Source organism: Dermacentor albipictus, chromosome 6 (assembly GCF_038994185.2).
Source record: "Dermacentor albipictus isolate Rhodes 1998 colony chromosome 6, USDA_Dalb.pri_finalv2, whole genome shotgun sequence".
NCBI lineage: Eukaryota > Metazoa > Arthropoda > Arachnida > Ixodida > Ixodidae > Dermacentor > Dermacentor albipictus.
In genome coordinates, this window is record NC_091826.1 from 135,999,188 (window position 1) to 136,026,981 (window position 27,794).

Genomic DNA, 27,794 nt, shown 5'->3' on the forward strand with positions numbered 1-27,794 from the left:
CCTTCAAACGCACGACCGTTGGCGTGACCGAACACGCGAACGACCAGGCGTTGGGATCCAGCATGGGGCGAACATATTCGCTCGCTTCCGGTCGCGGTGAGTCGGACTTCTAGATTTGTCGCGCGCCCATCGGCATGTTTTGTGGATAGCAACTCGGCTAGCAGGCATTGATCTATGAAAGGTGCAATAAATGCCCTTGTGATTGTTTGCGCTACTGTGTTGTCGTTCCTTCGTCCCAAGAGCACGGAGGAGAACCCCACAACGCGAAGCTTGCGACATTCTTCTCCAAGGCATCCAGGTGCTCCATGTAGGGAAGTGGCAGGTCCCTTGCGAAAACAAGCCCATGAGGAACTGAATCATCTACAGGACCTCCCGTGGGGAGAAAGATCAGGCAGCCTGCCCTACTGCGTCAGCACTGCCGTCACTATCGCTATTCGATGCAAGCACGTTTGCGATGCTCACCTCATCGATTAGAAGCACTTCCGTTTCTAAATCTATAGCAATGAGTCTTCTTTTCACCAGCAACGTCATGCATTGCCGATGATGGGCGGGCGGATCAGCCATCTTCCATTTCGGCAACAAGTCAAATGAGGCTGAGAAACAATGTGGCCAGAAATGACTGATGCAGCGAACAGACAAGCAAGAGTGACTTAATCTGTTGAGAGAATTGCGCAGAATGAGGGCCATAGAACAAATAACCAAATGTGAGGGCCAAGTAAGCAATTTGGGAGCAGTGCTGGCAGTGTTGTCAGTACAGTTGGTGTGGTCCATTCGTGTTTCGAAGGGGTGGAAGGGCAATGAGAGAGATGTGCGCGAGGCTGGTGTGCATCTCTCATGGAGAGAAGTGCGCGGCGACAGTTGGGGTGGTGGGCGATCGTGCATGGGCTTGCATTTCACTTTTTTTTTTATTTTCAAGGATTTCACATTCCATTAACTTTTGGCACGGACACCCAGCAGCCAGGCTTCATCGTTATAACCGATAATATGGCATGGGGACATTATAGTAAGTGGGTTGTTTTCCCATAGAAAACATAGAAAAGTTGACAGTGCAGCAGCTTTTCATTGTTATAACTGATATAGTGTTAAAACCGGTGTTCTTATAAGTGGCTTCGACTGCACTACCAAGGTGGCATCAACAGAAGAAGGCTGTCGTTCTGAATTTGGCACATGCTTGGCACGATTTTATACTAACATGCCGCATTTGAGCAGGACGGAGCAAAAGACTATGCTTCGCTTAGTTTGGTGCCGCTGTTCCACCACTGCATTTCGCTGCAAGGAGTGGACTAAAATTTTGACAAGCTTTATTTCAACAAGTAGACACAATGTTTATTACTCAATGTTTGAAATTTGGGCACAAAGCATAACCTCAGAATTACGCTAAAGTGATAACAAGGCTGAGAAATCACAAGATCTGTTCCAAATCAGAGCAACAAAATTCCTGCTAGCACAAATCATTAACAGTGAGAACTTGATCACAAATTACAACAAATGTGTCACTCAAAGTGCACACAGCTAACAAAAAAGGACAGAAACAGTTTCTCCCCACTACATCACAAAACAAAGAAAAAGAATAAATCCTAGGTCTGTACAGAGCACACAAAAAACATGTGGATCACACTTTCGGCGCAAGTTCAAAGTGCACACACATGCTTGCTTCACAAAATGGTGGGAAGATTCAGGTCAAGGCTGCAGGGACACACACCACACAGCACTCATCAATAAATACAATCAAGTGTCACATAGTGTCTTTGGCAGACTAGAGGCGACGCACAGTCCCAGGGGGCCACACACCAGCGTCACTGCTCTGCGTTGATGGGCGACCCTGTGAACATGGTTGAGCAATTCTCTCAAGCATCCAGAAGTTGTGCCGATGACTTGTGGCAGGCTATGGTGCAGCCTGGCTGTGAAACCGTCACTCACAATGCATACACAAACAATGCACACAATGAAGGCTACTGCAAAATGCATTGTGCTACAGCATAACATCAAGTGCCACTGCATGCACCACCCCTCTGCAGAAAGAGTAAAGGCCAGCCAGCTGGAATTAACTGTGTTGCAGTAGGGAGGAGTACACCTCATGATGTTAAGCAGTGGTATCTTTTACACGCACCCTACTAAATATGACAACAAAGGAATGCCACTCGGTCGTCTTCCTAACACTTGTGTTTGCGTTCTGCATGCGAAAAACACATATGGCAATTAGGCAATCGCGAACACATCACCCAGCCTTAGGCAGGCCTCACAGTTTTCCGAGAGTACACAAAAAGGTGAAATTTTGGCAGCAACACTAGAGTCCATGGCACATTAAAAGTGCACCACTCGCCGAGGCTTAGCTGCTGGACTTGAGATCCAAATCTGCTACCTTGGCTTTACAACAAATGTCTTGATGCACTGGGCTGAATCAATCCACCTGTGTTGTGCTCACTGGCACAGCTAGAACCTCCACTGTATCGCCAGTTCCTTCGGTGCCAGCAGCTTCGGCGGACACGACAGGTGCCATGGTGACTTGCATTCCGTGGTACATGGACACTGGTATGGTCACCATACCGGATACTGGGAACGCTGCAAGAGGAAGCATTACTTGTAAGAGCAAAAACACATATGCCGACAATCCACTACAGGCAGTTATTAACCTTATCTCACATCAGCCAGTTCCATCCTGCAAATTTCCTAGTCTGTGCTTATGAGGTATAGTCGCCGACTGATTTTTCGGACTCCAAAAATTTTGACATGCTCGATTATTCCGTCTGCTTCGCGGCACCGCCATTCTCCCCATAGACCATGATGTATAACAACTGCCGAAAGTTTGGACACCTTGCAGCCTCTCGTCTGATTTTTCGGACACTCCTTGAGCCAACTCGATCGAGAGCACCATGCACCGACTCTGACTGGTGCATGGTTCGACTTGCTGAACACCATTTTTGTTTTGAACGGAACCTCCTTGCTGCCCCATGAAGTGGCGCTACTGCAAATCTGCGCTCATCATCATCGTTTCTGCCTGGTTCGTAGCTACAGCAGTTCCGGTCTCAGTTTAGTAAGCCATGTCAAGACAATCCAGCAGCTGATTCGTTTCTTCGTGCACGACGCTGCGAGTAGGCCACGTTTTTCGTTTGTGCGACTGCTGTCGGTCTGATGGCGTGGTGATGTTTGCTTTGTGTGCTGTGTCGAGGTTGCAGTGATGCAATGCAGCATACAGAAACATTGTGTCAAGTGTCTAATGGCGCCGACAGTGCCTGTGCAGACTGCGCTGGGGAATGCTGGCAAGTGGGTGCCAGGAGGCCTAGGATTTGTCGCCTTCCGATGTGCTCCCTAGTGACGGCGAAAATGTTCTGCTGAGACCTGCGCAGTGGTTGCATTGCGATTCCGGACACCATCTCATTTGACAATTTCACAGGTGCTGACACTGCTGTACTGACATGCGCAGAACTCGACGACGGCGAGATCATTCGTCAGGTTTCTGTTGCACCGCCGGACGATGACTCCCGAGTCGGAAGATGACGCATCATGTGCTACGCTGCTGCAGTGACTGTGTTTTCAGCTGCCTATAGTGACTGTACGACCCTCTCCGAGATTCAGGCTTATCTGATTGCGTGTAAACCAAAAAGCTTGCAACAGCGCATTCACGATTTCTTCAAGCCTACTGCAAAGCCCGAATAAGTGCGTGGAAATAAAGAATTTTCTTTTTCTTAATCTGCTTTCTCGGTCACCTGTTTATTCGGACATTTCCGCAGTCCCCGTGAGGTCCGAATAAACGGTGGATGACTGCAGTGCATAAGGGGACGCTAGCTTTTCAATGGAACTGGTACCTGTCCCATGTTTAGCCCCAAAAACTAATATTCCATTGTTCCCCGTTATTTTGTAAAGACCTGCTAAGTTCGTCCCTGTGCCACGTAGGCAACTTGCAATATTTTATTAACAAATTCAGTGCAGTGAGCATGATCTGCACAGGATAAAAGGCAGGGTCATGCCTTTTATTGCATGCATTATCATGCTCATATACTACCAGCACAGGATGGTGTAGAGTTTTCATAGATTTTCACTCAGTGCGCTTTTCAAAAAAACTTTTGATCTGTGTCAATCATGCTGTCCAAACTAAATGTCACCAAGAATTTCAAAAAGTGACAAAGTGCCTTAAGCAAAGAGCAATCACTGTACATCGATGGGTGTTGTTCATGCTAGTGAAGAGTATTTAATTCTTCATTTGCAAAATTATTTAATTAGGTGTAATTACCCAACTTTGGTTACCTTGCTTAAAATAATAAGGCACCAATGCAAGAAGTGTGCAGAATATGAAGTGGTGACAGATAACAGCATTTAGAGCAACCCAAGTCTTGCGTGGTGCCTTTTTGCCAACAAAATAGGAAAGTCCAAGAGAGCAACAACAATAACAAAAAAGAAGAAAATAAAAAAGAAAGAAAGAAAGAAAGAAAGGGAAAGTGCGCGACAACACGCACATGCACACCAGGGATGTCACTGCCCTTTCAAATAGCTCATCAAAGTGAAAATGAGTGCCCATGCTCTTTCCCCAATGTGTCAGAAGCTTTCAGCGCACATCTTTGGTCTCTATGAGATGTGAAGTCGGCAAGCGTAGAAAGGAAGGAAGGAATAACTTTATTGAAAGGGGTTGGGATGAAAAGTTATGAGCTCGATGGGTCCAAGTCCTGCCTGACGTGATCCAAAAGCGCAAGCTGCCCCTTCGGGTCAGAGCTGGTGAGTTGTGCCTCCCATTGCTCCAAAGTGTTCGGTAATTGGAATGTACCTAAAGAGGTATTTAAATTTGGCGGTCTATTTTGGCAGCCCCACGATATGTAAGCACACCGCAATGAAGAGTGCTTATGCTTATGCTCTCATTACGCTATCAGATAATGATGTTTATGTTTGAGACTGCTGCTATTGCTGGCATGCAGCCAGCCGCGTTGTCATGTGGCTTCTTTTAAAATCACGGGCTTTCTTTTTCGTCACAAAAATAAGAGTACATGACTTGGGTTGATTTAAAAGCTATTATACCAGTTATTTTTTGACATTCTTCACAACTTTTGCATTGACGTTTGATCAATCATTAAAGTTCATCGAAAGTCACATCCTTTGATGCTTGATCCTTTGAGATGCTTGATCACGTGCGCTGAGCCTATATGCCGCATTCTAAGAAGGCCAGCTTACCATCCTCCTGTTCACACTCGAAACTAATTAAGAGAGGCATAGCTATCACCTGTTCGAGGTCAGCCCTATTGAAGTCATGCCACCACAAGACAAAGTTTTCAGACCCAAGTAAATGAGTTGAAATGGGCAGGCTTTCCCTCAGCCGTTCTTCAGGTAAATCGCTGTTGTGGAAGCTGTGGCGCAGGAGCAGGCAACACCCCTAAACAGAGGCCCCTTACAAGGCCTGCCCTATGTGCACAAAATGGCACACAACCTGAAGAAGGTGGCGGCTAAACAGGGCATTCGGCTTGTGTTCTCAGCCCCCTGCAAGTTATCCCAACTATGTAGGCGCATGGCAGATGGTCCGCGCAAGTTTGCCTGTACCACTAGGCACGAGACCAGTACGTTCACTGTGCCACCAATGTGGTGCCCCAGTTTCTGCTGCGATGAGGCAGTGTTTATGTTGGCCAACCTGGCCAATGTATTAATGATATACTGCAGCAGCATTTCAGCTTCTTGAAGGGTAATAGTGGTGCCAATTTCGTCAGACAAACCAGGGAATGCAAAGGTTGCTACCCCAAATTCAATCAAGCCATCATTGTAGGAGAAATTATGGAAGCGGCACACATGCGCAGACTTGCCCTAGACACGTGTGTAAGTGAGCCTTTGGTGGCTCTCCTAAACAAAGAAAGCCTGTTTTTGATTAACTAGTGACAGTTGTTTTTTTTGCCCCTTGGCACTTTTCATAGTCATCTGGGGTGCTTTCTTCCATGTGTGTTTGATCTTGTTCCTCAGTATGTCAAGGCAGGCTACGCGCAGATGCTACCTTTTGCTGCTATGTGTTTCTTGGTAATAAACCTCAGTTGCTAGTTACTGCTCATCCTGTCCACCTCTTCAGGCCTTACGTTCCCCGTCTGAAGTCGCGGTTCTCGTCCTCTTTAAACATGTCGGACCAACGGGCCCAAAGTTCCCCCTTCTTGAACCTAATTTGTCAGTGCACAAGGCGAGAAAACAGCAAAATCACTGCAGTTCGCGGAGCCATATCTCGTCTTTCTGCCACCGAGTGCCGCCATCTTGGTATCGGTCAAAAGCTCAAAGTTCCGCCATTCTGCCTCCAAATTTTTCGGTTGTCACCATCTTGTAACAAATGCACACACACACACACACACACACACACACACACACACACACACACACACACACACACACACACACACACACACACACACGCACACACACACACACACACAAAGAAGAAGCGCAGGTCTGCTGGAGGTAATCATACAGGCCCTCCGATGAAAGCGGGCCTCCGATTGGCTGTCATGCTGAAAGGTGCCTTCTCCGTTGGTTGCTGCTGCAGCAGTGGGCAAGCTAGCTTGGCAACCACCAGTTGTCTGCTTCGCAAACCACGGCTGCATCTTTTCTTGACATGAAAAAGAATTCGTATGTCTGAGAGCTTCCAGGTTAGTGATGGATTGTCACTCGTTTGAGAAGAAATTTTTGACAAAGCACAGCTACGGAAAATGGAAGTGCGAGCCTCCTTGGGCGAGAAAAAGGTGGCGGCTACCACGAAAAGCGGAACTAAACGTGCATCACAGCACTGCCCCACATCACTCCGTTACTAACCTTACAGGAACATGTCCAGCTCAACACAATTGCAGAGCTAATTTTGCAATGTCAAAAAGCACGTGAAATAAAAAAGCAACTTGTTCCTGCTGTCGCTGCGTTGCATGCTCATTTTCAACGCGGCTCTCGGACTGACAATCAGCCCTATCCAATGCCTCCCTGGGAATTCACCAGCATCACAACTAATAAGCCAACGAAGTTACAACGCAGCGATACAAGAGGTATTATTGACGAACACAATATCGTCGATGCATCATGCACTAACATCTGCAAAGTCTATACGGATGCTGCCATTCTCCCAGACGGCGGAAGGACATCATTCCTGAGTACAACGGATAATTTCATCAGTGGCCACCAGCGCTATTTATCTACAGAAGCCAGCGCTCTAGTAATGGAACTTCAAGCCATCCACAACGCTGTGCAAGATGCGACATCTAAGCTGCCTACCATCAAGCAACTAGATATCTTCACTGGTTCTTTAGTGGCTATTCAGGAACTCAAGAAGGTTGATAAGGCAATGGAAATCTGCGAGACAATACACACTATGAATAGTAAAACAGCTACTTGCATCAAAGTACACTGGATTCAAGGCCATTCAGCGAACCCTCACAACATTGCTACTGACCAGCAGGCACACTGCGCTCCTAATCCTGATCCTCCACCTATTCCCCTCCCACCCCAACCCCGTAACTCGCTCCAAGCCTGTAAAAATTTTCTCCAGCAGGACACACGCGCTCTTAGCCCACCGTGTGTCTGCTCCCTCCCCCTTCACCTTACTAGGGCGGAGGAAGTTGTGCTTAGGAGGCTACGGGCCGGGGTGGCCCTTACACCGGCTGTTATCTCCAGGTGGTACTGGTCGCATTCACCACTGGGTGCTACGTGTCCATACTGCTCCGTTCCTGTGGTGGAAGCAGATGCATACCACCTAATATGAACATGTACGGGTTTACAATCGGAACGCTCGCGCCTCCTACTGCAAGCCGGCCTCCGCTACAGTGTGACAACCAGCTATGACCGCTGGATACATGACAACAGATTCCACAAAACACTGCTTCAATTCATACACAACACAGGCCTCACAGCACACATATAATACACATATACGCACCAAGAATTATGCCTTAAGGGCAAGTCTTCATTGCAATAAAAAAAAAATAAAAAAATAAAAATAAACGTGCTGGTAACGTGTCGTATTATCTTGCACCGTGTGACTCCAGCAATGAAGCTGACAATCGCCCTGTGCCATCAACACCGATAATGCAGTCGATGCAAGATGCGCCAACGGAGGCTCCCATGTCGGAGCGTATGGCCATGCGAATCAGTGGCTGAGACCGCATTGTTGGTGGTGACGCAGGTCGAAGGTCACTATCACCAGCAAAGACGGTGCACTTTGTTTCTGATGAATTGTGCAACATGGACACGCAGCCTGCAAGTGAGCCCCAACCGTCGACAAGCTACACTGAGATAACCGAAGATTCACCGGACGAATCGTCCCCCGAACAACACACCATTCAGACGCATCTTGAGCTGTGTTTCGTGTCAGTGGTGACGGCAGAAGCGCCAGCATGGAGCATTCGCAACTTCCTTTGTGCGATGTCTGCGATTGAATGGAAGTTAAATTTGAAAGACCAGTAAGACCAAGAACAAATTTTCAAAGCCCACCAAACGAAGATACAAAGGTGCAAGAAGATGCTCGACAACAATGATGCCTAATATTACAACCATAGTGCATTCTAATATGTTGCAACAGAACTGCTTGTTGGCCTAGTTGGTGCTCTCTAAAAGACACATTTTTTGCCACAAGTTAAAACACACACAAAAGGAAGACATATACGGGCGGCACTTCCAACTGGTTTAATTTGGGCTGTGACCCATGAATATATATACACATACATGCATGCGCAGGCTGTTCACAAATCTACGTTAACAATCTTATTTCCGATTTGTAGAGCACGATAGATGTATCACTACTGCAATGTGAACCTTTCTTTTTTTATATAATAAGCTTCCACTAGCTCACATGCTGTTTAATTTCTACTTCTGCCAAGAATCCTAATCTCAGAAAAACGTGGTTAATCTTAAATCTAAAAACTCCAGGGTGTTGAAGCACTACGATGATATTTTATTAATCATTTTTAGGGACAATGGCAAAGGGCTTTCGTTTACGCATGAAGTGCCACACCGTAACGCCCTGCAGTTTTTAGATTTGAGATTAACCTTTCATGACGGGCAAGCTTGCTGGCAATATTTCCTACGTGCCAAGAAAGGGTTGCTGCCGTATAATTCATGTCATTCCAAAATTGTCAAGCGTGGAATTGCTATGCTCTGCTTGGAGTCTGCCCTTAGAAAGTCGTGTACACACACAATGCAGCCCTCGTTCAATAATCAGATTAAGCGACTTAAAGCAGCACGGTTTCCTGACTTGTTGGTGACCTCAGTCACCGAAAGCCTTTTACGGAAGGTTAAAGTTACCAGCGTCACAAGGGAGGAAGAACGTGCCAGAACCGTAAGACCTGCAGTGCTTATATTCATAAGGTCGCCCATAACCTCAAGAAGGTGGCAGGCCGAAATGGCGTACCCATTGCCTTTTCTGCCCCCGTCAAACTGCGTCAACTGTATGATTGACAGCAGTCTCCAGTACAATCAGTGAGGCATTTTTTTTTTCTTTTGGTACAATTGACCATGTTACTGAATGAAGGCTACGAGTGTCAGCAGCCTTCCAAGTCATCTTTACTTGACAATGGCTGTAGAACTTAGGATCAGGGAGCCAGTGATAGATATGCAGCTGCTAGGTGCTTTACAGAATTGTACTTTTGTACGCTGCCTTGATCACTTCTGCAGCCAGGTGTCTGTGCAAGCCCAAGGGGCCTTGTGAACAGAGCTCATGATGAGGTTCTCTTTATGAAGGGGCCGTATGATAGATATTGTTACGAGCTATCGTGACAATATGATAATAGAGTGATCGCGCAATATGCTTAGTTGCAGATCTGAGGTGCCAATGTGCGAAGTGACTAGCCGCAGATACAAGGAGCTGGTGCTCGATGTGCTTAGTCGTGCAGTTTGAGGTGCCGACGTGCGAGGTACCTAGCTGTGCAGTCCGAGCTGCTGATGTGCGAAATGTCTAGCTGCGGGCTTGGAGTCGACCCTCGATCAGTTATTCGTGCAGTCCGAGGTGCCGACGCGCAAAATTTCTAGCCGCGGGCTCGAGGAGTTGACACTCGATGCGCTTATTCACGCACTCCGTGGTGCCGACGAGCGAAATGCCTAGACACGTGCTCGTGGAGTTGACATTCAATGTACTTGGTCGCGCAATCGGAGGCGCCGATGCACAAAATGCTAAGGTGAGGGTCCCAGAAGTCCGTGCACAATGTGCATGATCGCCGAGTCGGAGACTCCCTATGTGCCAGATGTTTAGCCGTGGGACCAAGGATTGCGTGTGTAATGTGCTTGGTCACGAATTCCGAAACACCGAGTGCTGAAAGGTTTAGTTAGCAACATGTCCGAGGATTCCATGCGTGAATCTTGGTCGCGAAGTCCTCATTGACAATGCTCGAAATCCTTGGCTGCGCGTCTCCACAAGCGTAGGCATCGGCCACGCTAATGTGATGTTCGCACAGCACCCATTTGGACACATTGAGATTACGGTGAGTGTAGACGTCCAGACTCGCTAGGTGCAAAAAGCCGAGTAGACGACGTGAGCGCCGGACCAATGGCGAACCTTGCTGGAGTGACGTGGCGGGCGCAGCCAATCCCAGACTCCGGCACGACCTTCAATCATTTGCTTTTTGTGTGCTTGTTTCCATATTGAGGAGATAGCTGAAGCGGCAAATTTGAAGACAGAGAAATGCACTTTCCAACGAGACCAAGATGATGGCGCTCGGTCACGCCGTTCCGGAGATATTGTGGCTTAAAAAACGCTGTTCTTTCTTGATTTCCGAGAGATTTTTCACCACCTTGGCTGACAAAACGAATTCTTTAGAGCACTTATGTGTGGTTTACAGTGATAATATTTGGGAATGAGATAGAAAAGGAGTTACAGAAACTGAAAATGTGATTTTCAAAAGATCGATCTTTTGGTCATATTTTGCTATGCGAAAGCCACGTCAACCCTTAACAAACCAAGGTCAAAACACGTTCTTTCAACGTTTATGATGCCGTTGCTTTCTTGTCAGGGCTTCGACACCACACCGCGATACAAACATCGGCCCAGCCACTGGCCCAACGCACTAGCGGCACTTCGGGCAACAGAACAAAGGCCGAGAGCTTTCTGTCGCACTGTCCCACTGCTAGTTATAGCAACTGCGCTTGGAGCGAAACCAAAGCTGCCAAAAAATACTTGAGGTCTAGTTCACAAGTCAACAGAATACCAATCCGTAGCCTGTACTTCCCATCATTCCCATGATAGTTGAACAATCGCAGTGCCAGATTTTCCTCTACTTATAGCAATATTAAACTCTATGGTTTCAGCAGATGGATGGATTTGTTAGGACCCCTTCCTACGTCAACATCTGGAAACAAGTGGATTGTCTACCTTACCACTACGTTACCACCGACTACCTTACTTGCTAAGCCGAAACGAAGACCCTACCCATAGGTAGCTCGGCAGAAGTAGCAAAATTTTTCGTCGACAACATCCTGCTACGACATGGTGCGCCAGAAGTCCTCATTACTGACAGAGGAACAGCTTCTACTGCTGAGCTTACTCAGGCCATCCTGCAGTATTATAGACAGGCAAGTCACACTGGAGGACCACTGCCTACCACCCACAGACGTATGGTCTAACGAAACTTCTGAACAAGATGCTTGCCGACATGTTAGCACTGTGCGCTGACGCCAAATACAAGACCGTGGGATGCCATCCTTCCGTATGTAATCTTCGTGGGTTGATAGTTTTCAAACTGACTCTTTACAGCGTTTTTTGTCACCCTCCTCCATGTTAAATGGAAAATAAGCTTCATTCATTCATTCACAACAAGGCAGTGCAAGAAACAACACAGATAATGCTGTTCAAGCTGGTTCACGGAAAGAACTCGACGACAACTTTCGATGCCGTGCTGCCGCACATCACTGATGAAGAGAATCTCGACATTCCCGCCTATCAACTCGCCCACTTGCGCATCAAGAACCAGCAGAGGATCGACAGCTGGCACTACAATCTTCGATGATGCTATGTGGAATACCAGCCTGGCGATTGTATTTGGGGTTGGACGACAATACGCCGACGAGGAGTTAGTGAGAAGCTTCTACACAACTATTTCGAATCCTACAAGATCATCTGACGCATTGACGCACTGGACTATGAGGTCATGCCAGACGGCATTTCACAATCCCAACAGCGCTGCTCATGACCTAAAATAGTCCATGTGCGCTTCAAGCCGTTCTACCAGCACTAACGAACTTTGGGACTCCGTTTCCTTGTTGATTTTTCTTTACTAAGTCTGCTTTTGCTTTTTCGCTCATCTATTATGTCTGTAGCATCAGGACAATGCTTTTTAAGAGGGGGGCATTGACACGTGTACTTGTTTATCTTTCTCGAGAGACCGCTTTTCACTGGCTAACAAATGTTAAACGCTATCGCTCAGCGCAGGAAGTGCCTGCGTATATCGGAAGTTTCTCTATGGTTCTATCTGTTGCCTGTTGTCACCGAACCTTGTGTAATCTCATTGTATGCACAAAGTGAACACATGGGCACTTGCGATTACCGTATTTACTCGAATCTAATGCACACCTTTTTTCCGGTAAACAGTTCCAAAAATTACGTGCGCATCAGAATCCAGTACAACCCTAAATCTGCGTTACCATATCGCCATCGGAGTTAGAAAAATGGCCTCCTCGTACGCGCTTCTAGCCTAGCTGTCGTAGCTTCCTCCATGTGCATACCTCCATTTTTTATGTGTAATTAGGCGCTGGTGTAATCTAGTCTACCACCTGTCTGCCTGTTTTCTGCATTTATTCAATCAGCATAGAAGCACCGACTGCGAAAGCATGCCTAGTCCACCATGATGCCGCATTTAAAAGGAAAGTTATCATGTGCGCTGGGACCGATGGAAATCGGGCCGCATCATGGGCATTCGGAGTTCCCGAAACTTGCGTGCGGGACTGGTGCAAACAGAAGGAGAATATTTTCGCCAGCAAAGCAACAAGGAAGGGTTTCAGTGGACCGAAGCAGGGCCGCTTCGCCGAAATAGAAGAGCTGCTCGCGGAATACGTGCAAGAGCAGCGCGCAGCACAGTGGCCTGTGACGACCAATCTGCTCAAAGTATGGGCGATGCAATCAGCCCTACAGAAAGGGCTAATGCAGAGTGACTCCAAAACGAGCAGGTGCTGGCTATCAAATTTTATGAAAAGAAAAGGCCTTTCTTTTCGCAGGTGGACAGGGATATGCCAAAAATTGCCCGAAGAATATGAAGAGAAATTGCAGTTTTCAGCGCTGCGTTTTGAATTTGCACCATAGAAATGGCTACCACTTCTGACAGATTGGAAATGCCGATCTGACGTCGCTCTACTTTGACATGCCTGCCACCACAACCGTTGAAAAGACGGGGGCGAAGCAAGTGCGCGTTTTGTCCTCTGGCTACAAAAAAATTAAGTCACTGCAATGCTTTGTTGCACTGCGGATGGGCACAAGCTGCCCTCGTATCTTATCTTCATACGGAAGTCACTCCCGAAAGGAATCGTGTTTCTGAGTGGCGTGATTGTGCGCACAAATGAAAATGACCACGGACTTGGTTGCTGGCTGGATTGATAACGTTTGGCGGGAGAGATTCGGCGACAGTTTGGGTCTGCGTGGGATGCTCCTGCTCGACGCGTTCAGGTGCCACCTTGACCAGTGCATCAAGGACAAGCTGGCTGCATGCAACGCCGACCTTGCCTTGATACCTAGCGGCATGACATTGCAGCTCCAGCCGCTCAATGTTTGTTTGAACAAGCCAATGAAAGGTAGAATTTGGGCACTCTACACCGAATTCACGCCCGCAATAAAATGAAATGTGCCTCGCTGCAGGACTTTGCTGGATGGGTGAAAAATGCATGGTGCACGATCCCATTTGCCATGGTCAACAAGGCCTTTAAAAAGTGTTGGATTTCGAATGCCATGAACGGCACTGAGGATGAAATGCTTTGGTCTGTTGATAGCGATAAGGAGTTGTCTGATAGCGACGACAAGTGAAATCTATTGCCCCACGCGACTCATACCAACGCAGTGAAAATCTTGATGGCAAAGTACGCTGTTTCCGTGTTTTTATTCATCGCAACTTTAGTGTACTGCGAATAAATCTGTTTTTTCCAAATGAGAGACAATAGTATTTCTATATGAAAGCACGAGAAGTGCGGTATTATACTATTTTTTTTTTCTTTTTGGTCATAGAAAATGGGTGTGCGTTACAATCTAGGTTATCATTTTTAAAAAATTTTTGGGTCGTGGAAAACTCGTGCGCGTTACAATTGAGGGAGCGTAAGAATTGAGTAAATATGGTACTCTAAAACCTTCTATAACTCATGTATACGAGCTGACGCGCTTGACCGACAGATCAAATTTCACCGATAGCCGATTGTGTTCACTGTTATCGCTGTGCTTTGAGAGTGAGTTGCTTTTGTGGAGATAGGTTTGCCCAATAAAAGTTAGTTTTGTCATTCACAGTTTTGCGACTGTTTTCTTCATCGTCACTACAATATTATGGTGAAGCGTACCAAGAGTGGAAATGTTTAAATGGTTACTGTCATGGGACATTCCTTAATTATACCTGCATGCACCCGCTGTCTCCTGTCACGGTTTGATCAACAATGGTACTGGCAGGCCGTTGTGGCTATTTTGGACGTGCCTGTGGCAGTTTAAGCCCTTAGGAGCAGTGAAAGGCATGCACTCATTTTTTTCGGACTACGGTATTTTGGGCCTTGATTGTATCTGTGTTTGATGTATCTGGGATAGACCATATTCATTCAATCAAAGTAATAGCATGAGAATTCTACACACAGCATAGCAGCATTCTCAGCTAACAAGAGATTCTCTGTGCTGCTCCATCTCAGAAATGTCCAGATGCAGGTCCGTATGTCACTGGAAATGGTCACATTTTTTCGCAGTAGCCCGACAGGAGGCTCTGGAGCGTTTGTTAAAAGAGGTGTAGACAACTCACCGCTCTGTGTGCCGTCCTCGCCTGTGAGGATAATCTGTCCATCGTGGTTGATGGTGGCCTCAGCCAGGGTGGCTACTGCCTGGGCAGCTGCCTCGCTGTTCAGCTCCATGTTCACTGCACTGATGGGCGTCACTGCCTGGCCACCCTCACCATCACCCGTCACTGCTGTGCCCATCTGCACCAGGGAGGGGTCGTCCATGCAATGGTCATTTGGGGCAGAAGTGCTCAGCAGCAGCAGGCTCGTACAAGATGATTTACAGTAAACCTTTGTTATAATGAAGTGAACGAGATGGCAAAAAATTTCAGTGTATACAGTAGTTCGATAAAAGCATTACTCCATAAAAGCTAAAAAAGAGTAGACTTGGAATAGCACAGTTTCACGGAAGTCTAATATGGGTGTCTTGCAGCGCATTTTCGATCGCGAACAAGTGAGATCGGGATTGAATTTCTTGGTCGCTATTGAGTCCTTCACACAAGCTGTGGGAGGGAACAAATAGGGTGCTGGCACACGCGACTTTGGGCATGCAGAAGGTGGTGTAGAGTAGCATTTGTCTGCTCCATTGCAGACTACTTCAGACTACTTCCACAGCGCTGCGGCCACCGCAACCACGCTGTCGATAATGTGCGGTTGCAGTATGGAGGAAAAACGTACGCTGCCAGAAAGCATTGCTCGCTCTCTTGTTGCTAATAAGCCCCCGAATAAAACTTAAGGCAGCGACATTCTCTTATCTTGCCGCCCAAGCCAGCTAGCAAGGTCCAGGCCCCGTCCGTCTCCATTGACGGTGCAGAGTCATGTCGTTGCGCTCGTGCCATTTTTACGGAAATTAGCATGCGAGCGTCCACATGCTGCTGGGTGCGCTTTTCGTTTTCTCATTTTTTTTTTTTGCTATGACTTGCGTCAGCGCCATGACAGTTGCTCTTGAATATGGTGCGCAACCCCCCAACTCTGCCATCACCGTGGCGTGCTGTGCAGCGTGATCACCACGATTGAAAAGAAGAAACTGAGAGGGCGAGCGGTAGGAGGCCAGTTCGTCCGAGGCAAGCTATTGTGAGTGCACATGTGACCCTCGCTCTTAGGCATAGGTTGGCAGTGTGGGAGAATACTCACTCAGCATAATCTTTCCCGGCACTGCACTCACTCGTGTTCATGCTCACCTCCACTCACGCTCACATACGCTCACTCACTCTCACTGGCGCTCACCTCCACTCACACTCACTGGCAATCACCTTTTCTCACTCACTGGCACTCTCGCACTCACTGGAACTCGCTTGCACTTGCCTCCACTTACACTCACTGGCACTCACACTCCTCTCCATTCAAAGGCTCTCACTTCACTCCTCTCCGCTCACACTCACCTCCACTCACTCACACCTCCACTCACACTCACTGGCACTCACTCGAACTCGCACTCACTTGCACTCTCCTCCACTCACACTCACTGGCTCTCACTCACACTCATCTCCACTCACACTCCCTGGCACTCACTCGAACTCATGCTCACTGCCACTAACACGAACTCCCCTCACTCACACTCACTGGCACTCACTCACGCTCATCTCCACTGCCTCTCACTCGCACTCATCTCGGCTCACACTCACTGGCTCACTCGCACTCATCTCCACTAACACTCACTGGCACTCACTCACACCTCCACTCACACTCACTGGTACTCACCATCACTAACACTCACATGCACTCGCCTCCACTCACACTCACCTCTACTCCCACTCACTGGCACTCACTCGAACTCATCTCCGCTCACACTCACTGGCTATCACTGGCACTCATCTCCACTCACACTCACTGGCGCTCACTCACACCTCCACTCACACTCACTGGCACTCACCGTCACTAACACTCATTTGCACTCACCTCCGCTCACACTCACTAGCACTCACTCACACCTCCACTCACCGTCACTAACACTCACTTGCACTCGCCTCTGCTCACACTCACTGGCTCTCACTCGCACTCATTTACACTCGCCTCCGCTCACACTCACTGGCACTCATCTCCACTCACACTCACTGGCACTCACTCACACCTCCACTCACACTCAACGTCACTAACACTCACTTGCACTCGCCTCCGCTCACACTACTGGCTCTCACTCGCACTCATCTCCACTCACACTCACTGACACTCACCGTCACTAACACTCACTTGCACTCGCCTCCGCTCACACTTACTGGCACTCATTTCCACTCATTCACACTCATTGGCACTCACTCGCGCTCATCTCCACTCACACTCACTGGCTCTCACTCACACTCATCTCCACTCCAACTCACTGGCTCTCACTCGCACTCATCCCCACTCACACTCACTGGCACTCACCGTCACTAACACTCACTTGCACTCGCCTCCGCTCACACTTACTGGCACTCATTTCCACTCATTCACACTCATTGGCACTCACTCGCGCTCATCTCCACTCACACTCACTGGCTCTCACTCACACTCATCTCCACTCCAACTCACTGGCTCTCACTCGCACTCATCCCCACTCACACTCACTGGCACTCACCGTCACTAACACTCACTTGCACTCGCCTCCGCTCACACTTACTGGCACTCATTTCCACTCATTCACACTCATTGGCACTCACTCGCGCTCATCTCCACTCACACTCACTGGCTCTCACTCACACTCATCTCCACTCCAACTCACTGGCTCTCACTCGCACTCATCCCCACTCACACTCACTGGCACTCACCGTCACTAACACTCACTTGTACTCGCCTCCGCTCACACTCACTGGCACTCACTCACACTTCCACTCACACTCACTGGCACTCACCGTCACTAACACTCACTGGCACTCACTCACACCTCCACTCACCGTCACTAATGCTCACTTGCACTCGCCTCCGCTCACACTCACTGGCTCTCACTAGCACTCATCTCCACTCACACTCACTGGCACTCACCGTCACTAACACTTACTTGCACTCACCTCCGCTCACACTCACTGGCTCTCATGCACTCATCACCGCTCACACTCAGTGGCACTCACTCGCACTCATCTCCACTCGCACTCATCTCCACTCACAGTCACTGGCTCTCATAAGTACACATGTTAATATATGTTGATTTCTACTTGAGGTTATGTTAACATGGGTTTCCCATCAGAGATTGCATGTTAAAGTGACACCTAAATATTTACCCTGATATACACAAGTAAGAGGTGTGTCTTATTGTACCTTCAAGGCCCGAAGGCATTGCAGAAGGGAGTGGAACGAAATACAGAGCATGTACAGATGACAGGTTATAATAATAAAGAGATTTTTAAATGCAGATTAACAAAGGTATTCTTTATTAGCAGTTCTAAACGCAGATGTATTAGTTACGTTAACAATTGAGGCCGGCACATGATTCCTTCATTGGTAGTTTTAGAATAAATGAATGAAAAGATAGGGTCATGCGACAATGTGGAATGCTCAATTTATGGTGATGGTCAGTACGAGATGATATGTATGCAGGTTCGGAGAAAAGTTCACTTTTTAATTCTGGATTGTAGTAAGTAATGTAATAATGTAAGTAAAATAAGATATCTATTTCTTTCTGCTTACTGTTAGCATTACTTTGGGCATTTGGAGTCATCTGCCACTCCTGACACCAAGAAGAGGTAGAATATTGTATATGGTGGTCATTATTGCAATTAATTTCGCAGTGCGAAAAACAATCGTCAGCGAATATATGGATGCATGTTACCATGTGTTAACCTTATGTTACCATGTGTTACCGATTTGTGTTGCGTTGCAACACAAAGAACCACCGACCTCGACGTGCTTCTCGACGGCCATGCAGTCACCGCCTTAGCAGACACAGGAGCCGATTACTCCGTCATGAGTGGACCCATCGCAGCCCAATTGAAGAAAGTTAAGACTGCATGGGAAGGCCCGTTAATTCGGACTACTGGAGGACACCCCATCATGCTGAGTGGAATCTGCACGGCAAGAATTACCATTCATGACCGGATTTACCCTGCCACCTTCGTTATCCTGCAACAGTGTTCACGAGACGTCATTCTCGGCATGGACTTCCTGAACCAACGCGGCGCAATCATCGACCTGAAGTCGAAGTCAATAACGCTGTCGGAAGATCAAGCGATACCGCCAGAGAGCCCTCGTAGTCACCACGCCTTGAGTGTGCTCGAAGATCAAGTGAGCATCCTGCCTCGCTCCAGCATTGTTATTTCGGTCGGCACTGAAATACCCGCTGACATAGAAGGCGTCATCGAAGGCGACCAATGTCTACTGCTCGACCGTGAAATTTGAGTGGCAAGAGGGATCGCTCGATTGCACGGAGGAAACACCAAAGTGTTGCTGACGAACTTCAGCCAGGAGTTCAAGCACATCAACAAGGGCATGACGATCGCATACATCGAGGAAATTCAGGAAACAAGCGATGCGTTTGTCCTCTCTGATTCTGTCGCATCTACCCCGACGACCGTAGTTCCCGAGCCAGACCTCAACATAAATCCAAGTCTCACCGTGATTAAGTAGCAACAGCTCAGAAGTCTGCTTCGCCGATACAAGGACTGCTTTTCGACGTCGTCGAGGATTCGACAAACACCAGTCGCAAAGCATCGCATAATAACCGAAGAGTGCGCTCGACCACTCCGCCAGAGCCCTTACCGAGTTTCGACGCGAGAACGAGAAGCTATAAGACAACAAGTCGACGAAATGCTGCGCGACGACATCATCCAGCCATCGAAAAGCCCGTGGGTGTATCCAGTTATTTTAGTGAAGAAAAAGGACGGAACCCTACGTTTCTGCGCCGATTATCGTCTACTGAACAAAATAACGAAGAAAGACGTATACCCCCTCCCACGGATAGACGACGCAATGGATCGGCTCTGCAATGCTAAATACTTCTCATCGATGGACCTCAAGTCTGGCTACTGGTAAACAGAAGTCAACGAAAGGGATCGCGAAAAGACCGCCTTCATCGCGCCAGACGGCCTCTATGAGTTCAAGGTTATCCTATTTGGACTGTGCTCGGTGCCTGCAACATTTCAGTGTGTGATGGACACGGTTTTAGCAGGATTGAAGTGGCAGAGCTGTCTTGTTTACTTGGATGACATCGTCGTTGTCTTCACCGGAAATTTTGACGATTACCTTAAGCAGCTTGCGACAGTATTAGAGGCCATCAAGTCATCAGGGCTCACTCTGAAGCTGGAAAAGTGTCGCTTCGCTTACGATGAGCTTCTATTCCTAGGCCATGTCATCAGCAAATCTGGAGTACGCCCTGACCCGCAGAAGACAGCTGCCATCGCAAAGTTCCTGCAGCCAATCGACAAGAAGGCAGTGCGCAGATTCCTTGGCATGTGTGCCTATTATATGCGCTTTGTCAAGGACGTTTCACGCATCGCGGAGCTGCTAACACATCTAACGAAATGTGATGTCGAGTTCAAGTGGGAAACGCCGCAGGCCGACGCATTTCAAGAACTTAGACGAAGCATGCAGTCGCCGCCGGTACTTGCGCACTTCGATAAGGACGCCGATACTGAAATCCACACTGACGCCTAGGCTTCGGTGCCGTCCTAGTCCAGAGGAAAGACGGACTTGAATGGGTGATATCTTATGCTAGCCGGTCGCTGTCAAAAGCGGAAGGCAATTATTCTATGACTGAAAAGGAATGCCTCGCCATCATTTGGGCTACAGCGAAATTCCGCCCTTACCTCTACGGCAGGCCATTCAAAGTCGTCAGCAACCATCAGGCGTTGTGTTGGCTTTGCTAACTTAAAGGACCCTTCAGGACGGCTGGCATGGTGGAGCCTCAGACTGCAAGAATATGACGTCACCGTAATATACAAGTCCGGAAAAAAACACTCTGACGCCGACTGCTTATCACGTGCCCCCATCGATTCCCTGCCACAAGACGACGAGGACGACGACGCCTTCCTTGGAATAATTAGCGCGGAAGACTTCACTAAACAGCAGAGCGCAGACCCTGAGCTAAAAGGCCTCGTCGAGTATTTGGAAGGGAACACCGACGTTGTCCCTAGAGCATTTAAGCACGGGTTGTCTTCGTTCACACTACAAAACAACCTGCTCGTGAAGCAGAACTTCTCACCAGTCCGCGCCAGCTACCACCTTGTTGTACCGTCAGCGCTGCGTCCAGAAGTACTGCACGCCCTACACGACGATCCAACCGCTGGGATCCTCAGATTCTCCCGGACGCTGTTGAGGATACAGGAAAGGTATCACTGGCCGCATCTGACCGCCGACGTCGCCCGTTACGTCAACACATGCCGAGACTGTCAGCGAGGCAAGACACCACCGACAAGGCCAGCAGGATTACTACAGCCAATCGAACCTCCTCGTCGACCATTCCAGCAGATTGGGATGGATTTGTTGGGGCCGTTTCCAACGTCAACATCTGGGAATAAGTGGACCATCGTGGCGACGAACTACCTCACCCGCTTTGCTGAAACTAAAGCTCTACCAAAAGGCAGCACAGCCAAAGTGGCGAAATTTTTCGTCGAGAACATCCTGCTGCGACATGGTGCCCCAGAAGTCCTCATCACTGACCGAGGAACGGCTTTTACAGCAGAGCTCAACCAAGCCATTCTGCAATGCAGCCAGACAAGCCACAGGAGGACAACTGCCTACCACCCGCAGACGAATGATCTCACGGAGCGCCTGAACAAGACCCTCGCCCATATGCTAGCGATGTACGTCGACGTCGAGCACAAGACGTGAGAGGCGGTCCTGCCGTATGTAACCTTCGCTTACAACACGGTGGTGCAAGAAACAACGCAGACCACGCCGTTTAAGCTGGCTTACGGCAGGAACCCCACGCCGACGCTCAACGCCATGCTGTGGCATGTCACTGACGAGGAGAATTTTGACGTCGCTACCTATCTCTAATGCGCCGAAGAGGCCTGACAGCTCGCCCGCCTATGGATCAAGAACCAGCAGCGTACCGACAGCCGACACTACAACCTCCGACGACGCTTCGTCGAGTACCAGCCTGGCGACCGTGTTTGGGTATGTACCCCGATACGCCGACGAGGACTGAGTGAGAAACTATTGCGACGCTATTTCGGACCCTTGTTGTGCCCGTACCACCAGCCCGGGAACCGAATCTACAAGACGGAGAATTTATCCTGCGAACGCCCTTTGGACAAACCCGGGGCTGCGCCGAAAGGCACAGCGCCCTAAACTCTCCCTTGACAAGTCAAGATGCTGAGCCGTCAGGCGAAGTCCTGAGGAGAAGCGTCGGCAAGTGACACGTCCAAACGTGCAACAAAGTGCTATATAGCCTGGCGCCGTATTTTCTTTTTCCTGGAGGTCACCGCGCACGGCAACTTTGAAACCGCTAGCGCGGTCGCTGGTTTGACCTCTCGGACGACCATCGAGTGCTGGCTTTGTATTGGGCCGTTTGAGTAACAATCGTTTCTCAGGGCTTTATAAGCCCCGACGCCGCCACCGGGAGAACCAGATCCACTGAACCACCGGGAGCCGAGTGCCTCTCTTGAGTGGAGTGAGATGTGTCACGCGTTGGAGTCTCACCGGACGTCGCCGAGCGGGAACAGTCGCGTTTGCTGTTAGCTCTCGGCCCCAGTGCCGATCTGATCTTGTCCTGTATGATGACCTGTATACAGTGTATAAGGTCCCTCTTGTTATTTTCACCGACGCCTGACTCGGAGTCTTCACTACCAACGCTCTGTCAAGAAACGGGTGACACCAGTGGCAAAGCATCGCATAATAACCGAAGAGTGCGCTCGACCACTCCGCCAGAGCCCTTACCGAGTTTATGATCATCGAGGAGGGAATGGCATGTAGACGAGACGATGTAAAACAAACTGGTTTAATACATCACTACGGGTGATGAGCGCAACGGGACCACCTCAGAGTCGCAACACGAGCTGGCAATGCTCTGTCACGCAACGGGTGACAAGCGCTACGGGACCACCTCAAAGTCGTAATACCCTACAAGGTCATCCAATGTATTGGTGCACTGGACTATGAGGTCGTGCCAGATGGCATTTCGCATTCACAGAGGCGCCGCGCAAGATGTGAAGTGGTCCACGTGGTGCGCCTTAAACCCTATTACAGGCGTTGACGAACTTCCTTATTTTGTTGTTTTCTTTGCTACAAGTGCTTTTCTTTATTACCTTCGTTTGTTTGCAGCATCGGGTCGATGCTTTTTAAGAGGGGGGTATTGACACGTGTACTTATCTTTATCGGGCGACCACGTTTCGCCACTTAACAACTGTAATCGTACAGTGAGGGACGCGCCTGCATGTATCCGACGTTTCTGGAAAGTTATCGATGCTTCTATGCGCTGTCTGTTGTCGCCGAACCTTGTGTTAGCTGATTTCATCGCGTGACGCGAATGGTGTAGAACTTTGTGGAAGGCACGCGGGTCCCAACGATTCGACTGGAACATTCGATGACTGCTATATAAAAGCCGACGCGCTGGACCCACTGATCAAATTTTCGCCGATCGCCGATCGGGTTCGCCGCTATTGTTGTGCTATAAGTGTAGCCTGTTTTTGTGGGCACAAGTTCGCCAAATAAAAGTTAGTTTTGTCCTTCACAGTATTGCTACTGCGTTCTTCAACGTCACCACCACGTGACAATATGCTGAGCACCAAAGCGACTCATCTTTCTAAGAAAACGCCTTCGTCTTGCACTAGCAGACACAAATCAGCTGGCCTTCAGAATGCTTGTTCGACCAGTGCTGTAGGACACACGTATCGTTTATTTACGTAAACAAAAGAACTAATAAGAGGGGATGCAGAAGAAAGGAATAAGGTTCATTTATAACAAATACAAGTTGACGGAGTCATTGACTTAATTATTAAAAAGAGCAGGTTTATTAAAATAGAAAAGTAGGGCAAAACTAGCACGACTGAAGTTTTTCTTTCAATTTATTCACAGTGACAAAACCATTGACACATCCGTACAAAGTTCTTTGAATTCCCCAAGTTTTCTGAGTATTTCCAGACTACTGAAAATCCCTGAGAATTCCTGGTTTTCTCAGTTTGTAGACACCCCGACAGATGTTAACCTGAAAATGAAATTGCGGGCCGGGGATTCGGCCCCAGTAACTATGGGTTGCGATACCAGCACGTTAGCCCATTCAGCCACTGTGTGTTTTTTTCTTTATTGCCGAATTCGGCCACTGTTGGGCCATGGTGCACACACGCTTTTAAAAGAGGTTTTATATGAAAAAGTTCGCACGCAGCATATGCACGTGCCTTCGATACTGTGTCCACTTCCTCTTCGATAGGGTCCCGCCAACAACAGCCTTCCATGATTTCCGATGCAAACGTAGCACGTTTTGCTATCGCATTCCACTCTTAAAGGGAACATTAAATGTCTTCAGTTGTGGTGCTAGCTGTGATATACTCACCCATGTGCACTCACGCTCACTCACTCACCTTCGCACTCACGTCTACTAACACTCACGAGCACTTACATTTATACTGTCATTCACACTCATATTCAGTCACCTCAGCCTACAAGGACTCACTCACATTCACACTCAGTCACACACACCTCCTCTCACCCACGTTCGCACTCACCTGCACTCATACTCATGTTCACACTCACCTCCACTCACTCAGGAACACCATATTCACACTCATTTCCACTCACACTCACAAGCACTCACTCATGTTCACACTCAGCTGCACTCGCACTTACTCACGTTCACATTCACCTGCACTCGCACTCACAGGCACTCACGTTCACACTCACCTCCACTCACATTCACCTACGCTCACAGTTACTGGCACTCACACTCACCTCTGCCGACACTCACTGGCACTCAGTTGCACTCAGTTGCACTCGCGCTCACCTCCACTCACGCTCACTGGCACTCACTCACATTTGCGCTCACCTCAGCTCGCACTCTCCTCTGCTCACGCTCTGGCACTCACTCGTACTCTCACTCACTCGCACTCACGCCTTTAAAATGAGGGTGAGTGAGTGCACTCATTAGTGAGTGTGCCAACCTATGCTCTAAGCGGAGCGGCTTATCAGTATGCTTCGAGCAATCCGGTTTAAAATGCAAGCATTTGGGTCGGAACTGGGGAAAATTTTGAATAACGTTATCATTTGAGTAAGGCGGCCTCATTATGATGAGCGTTTACTGTACGTTCAATCAATTACTAGCAATTAGTTACATTTTTTGGTAGTTTTGTATTCTAACAATTACTTTGATTGGTCAGTAACGCTCACTGTATTTCAACTACAGTGGAACCCCGATTATACGACTTTCTCGGGACCGCGAAAAGGCGTCGTAAAATACGAACATAAATTATACCTATAAGAAAATGTTGTGCGGGACGCGAGCGCCGCTGGAAATCAGCAGAAAGAAATGAGTGATACGTCTCCAAAAAACAAGCAATAACTGACTGTATTTTTTGTGTTCGTCCAGCATCTATGGCTCGGTTGCACACCCTCGCACTACTTCCCTTTCCCCGCACACTTCGCGATAATATTTTATCAAGTCAAAAAAGGGGAAAGGGTGCCTGGCTGCTGCTGTGCGACCGTGAGGCCGCCACAAATGCTACTTATTTCGCGCGACGGATTTACGAGAAACTTCAATGTAAACTACTAACATACTCAAATTACCACCCAAACCCAAATAACTAACCCAAATTAGCAAAAAAGTAAATACGATAAGAATTAATGCTGCAGTACAGGTACCAATCATGGTTTATTCAAACGAACCTTTACGGCACTCCACTGCTCACTGCCGCGATTCCTGCCAGCCGGCGCGAACTTTAAAAAAGTCGGTAAGTTTCTTTTGGACCTTGTTTGATCCGTGAACCAAGACCTTTCGCTCGAGTTGAGCAACGCCGAAAAGGAGGTTCTCTGCAGCGTTGCGTGAACAAATGAAGCTCCGGATGCTGTCTATGTGCCATAGCACCTCAGCAAACGTGGTAGACACAGGCATGGCATCTGTGGCGTCATCGATGTCCTCGTCCGATATCGCAGGCGGTGTGGGCACCAGGCAAAGCCTCCTCGACAGCGTCATCCAGCGACACCTCACTGCAGATCGCAACATTGTCGTCGGCCTCCACGTACTCGGCGAAGGTTGTGGTGAGGTTTAAACCCTTAAAATCGTCGACGGCGAAGCCTGCATCGGCCTCGAGCAGCATCGAGGTTGTTGTGTCCCCAGCAGAGGAGGCAGTTTTTCGCTCAAAGCCTCAGTGCTTGAACAAGTTAGCAATTGTGCTTCGCGACACTGCATTCTGCAAACTGGCAATAAAATGCATGGCATCGAGCACAGTGATCTTTTTTTCTCACTCGCTGCACTCCATAGCCGCCAGCCGACGCTGCAATAACCGTTTCCGGTACCAAGACGAGGCAGGGAAGAAAGCTGCGCCGGAGCGAACCAGTCGAGCGCTCCGCATGCGGAGCGAGGAAAGAGACCCTGTAGCAAGCATGTGATGCCCCCTCGGGCATAATCTTCGTTGGCCTGCCAGGCCTGGTGGCCTGCCAGCCTCTGTAGGCAACATTGGTTGCCGCACCGCAATAAAGACAGACGAGCACAGCTGCTCAGCGGTCAGTCCGTTCAGCACCACCACGCTGCGGAGCGTCCGTCTAACGGGGAGCGCCTCGAACCCTCCCTTGTTCACGAACCCTGGCGGATCGTGACAGACCCGCGACACTCTTTTGTCCGCCGTTCCGTCCCGTGCTACGCGAGGGTCATCGTATGACACGGGTCAGCCATGAAATTGCGTCGGATAACCGGGCTTTCTGATGCATTGCTTGTGGCAATGCATCAAAGTTGTGGCTAGCCAAGCTGGTGTAACCAAGCCACGCACACTCTGAAGTTCCAGCGATTGCCAAAGACTGCGAAAAATCAACCATTGCGTGTTCCAGTATGAAGCGCTTAAGTGGTGCTACTCTAATTTGGTCGTATACTCATATTTTTTTTTGCTAAAGGCGCTGAACGCAGATAAATATTTTATCTATAAACGAATAACCATTAAACACCGATACTGTGCAATTTTTTAAAAGATAAGTACCGCATTTATTTGAATGTAGGCCGATAGTTTTTCAAACAATCATATACCAAACTCTAGGGTGGGCTTAGATTCGCGGATTTTAAAAAATACGCCAGTTTGTAATTGAAAATGATAAATTTGGTGCATAGCTAGCTAACGCCATCTAGAAAAGTCAGTATTGCAGCTGCTATTAGCCACGCCAGTAGCCAACTGAAGCACACGAGCAACGTTGCCATTTTAACCTGTGTCGTATCAGCATGCGGCATGGCCCATAGCGTGGCATTATCATAATGGCAATACACAGGTGATGCCACTGTAGTGCCGCTTTCAAACTAAAATTTGTGCTAGCCACAGAGGCATAGTCAAACATTCAAGCCGGGCGGGAGAGATGGCGCGAGTGTGGTGCTGCTAACGCCGCTGACAGGCGGGGTTACTTGGGCAGCGAAAGAGAAGGCGCTTCCTCTTTGGGGTCACGACAGCAAGGAGTGCGGACGCGCCGTGCCGCGCGTATGCCGACCCATGCTTCTGCGAGACCGTCTCGCGTGGCTGCCTTCGAGCACGCCACCATTGGCGTGACGGTAGACGCAATCGACCAGGCATTGGAATCCAGCATGGCGCGAACATATTCGCTCGCTATCCGGTCGCGATGAGTCGGACTTCTAGATTTGTCGCGCGCCCATCAGCATGTTTTGTGGATAGCAACTCGGCTAGCAGGCACTGATCGATGAAAGGTGCAATAAATGCCCTTGTGACTGTTCGCACTACTGTGTTGTCCTTCCTTTGTCCCAAGAGTACGGGAGGAGAACCCCACACATTACAGCTTTACGTGGGCTAGCCGAGAACTGCGGGTTCAACGACAACCAGCTTCCTCTTGACGTAATGCTAAGGGACCGGTTGGTTTTTGGAATCTCCGAC

General features: G+C 48.6%; 1 protein-coding gene across 6 annotated transcripts in view; it reads right to left on the bottom strand.

The window, feature by feature from the left end:
- Positions 1–1,284: 1,284 nt before the first annotated feature.
- LOC135902242 (DNA-binding protein P3A2-like) overlaps positions 1,285–27,794 on the bottom strand; it is a 206,152-nt gene continuing 179,642 nt past the window's right edge. For all 6 annotated transcript variants that reach the window (XM_065432218.1, XM_065432216.1, XM_065432217.1 and 3 more), the window contains 2 exons: positions 14,898–15,072; positions 1,285–2,562 (listed from right to left, as the gene is read on the bottom strand). In XM_065432218.1, the coding sequence (XP_065288290.1) occupies positions 2,402–2,562; positions 14,898–15,072 (336 nt within the window). In that variant the 3' untranslated portion in view covers positions 1,285–2,401. The remainder of the gene's footprint in view (positions 2,563–14,897; positions 15,073–27,794) is intronic.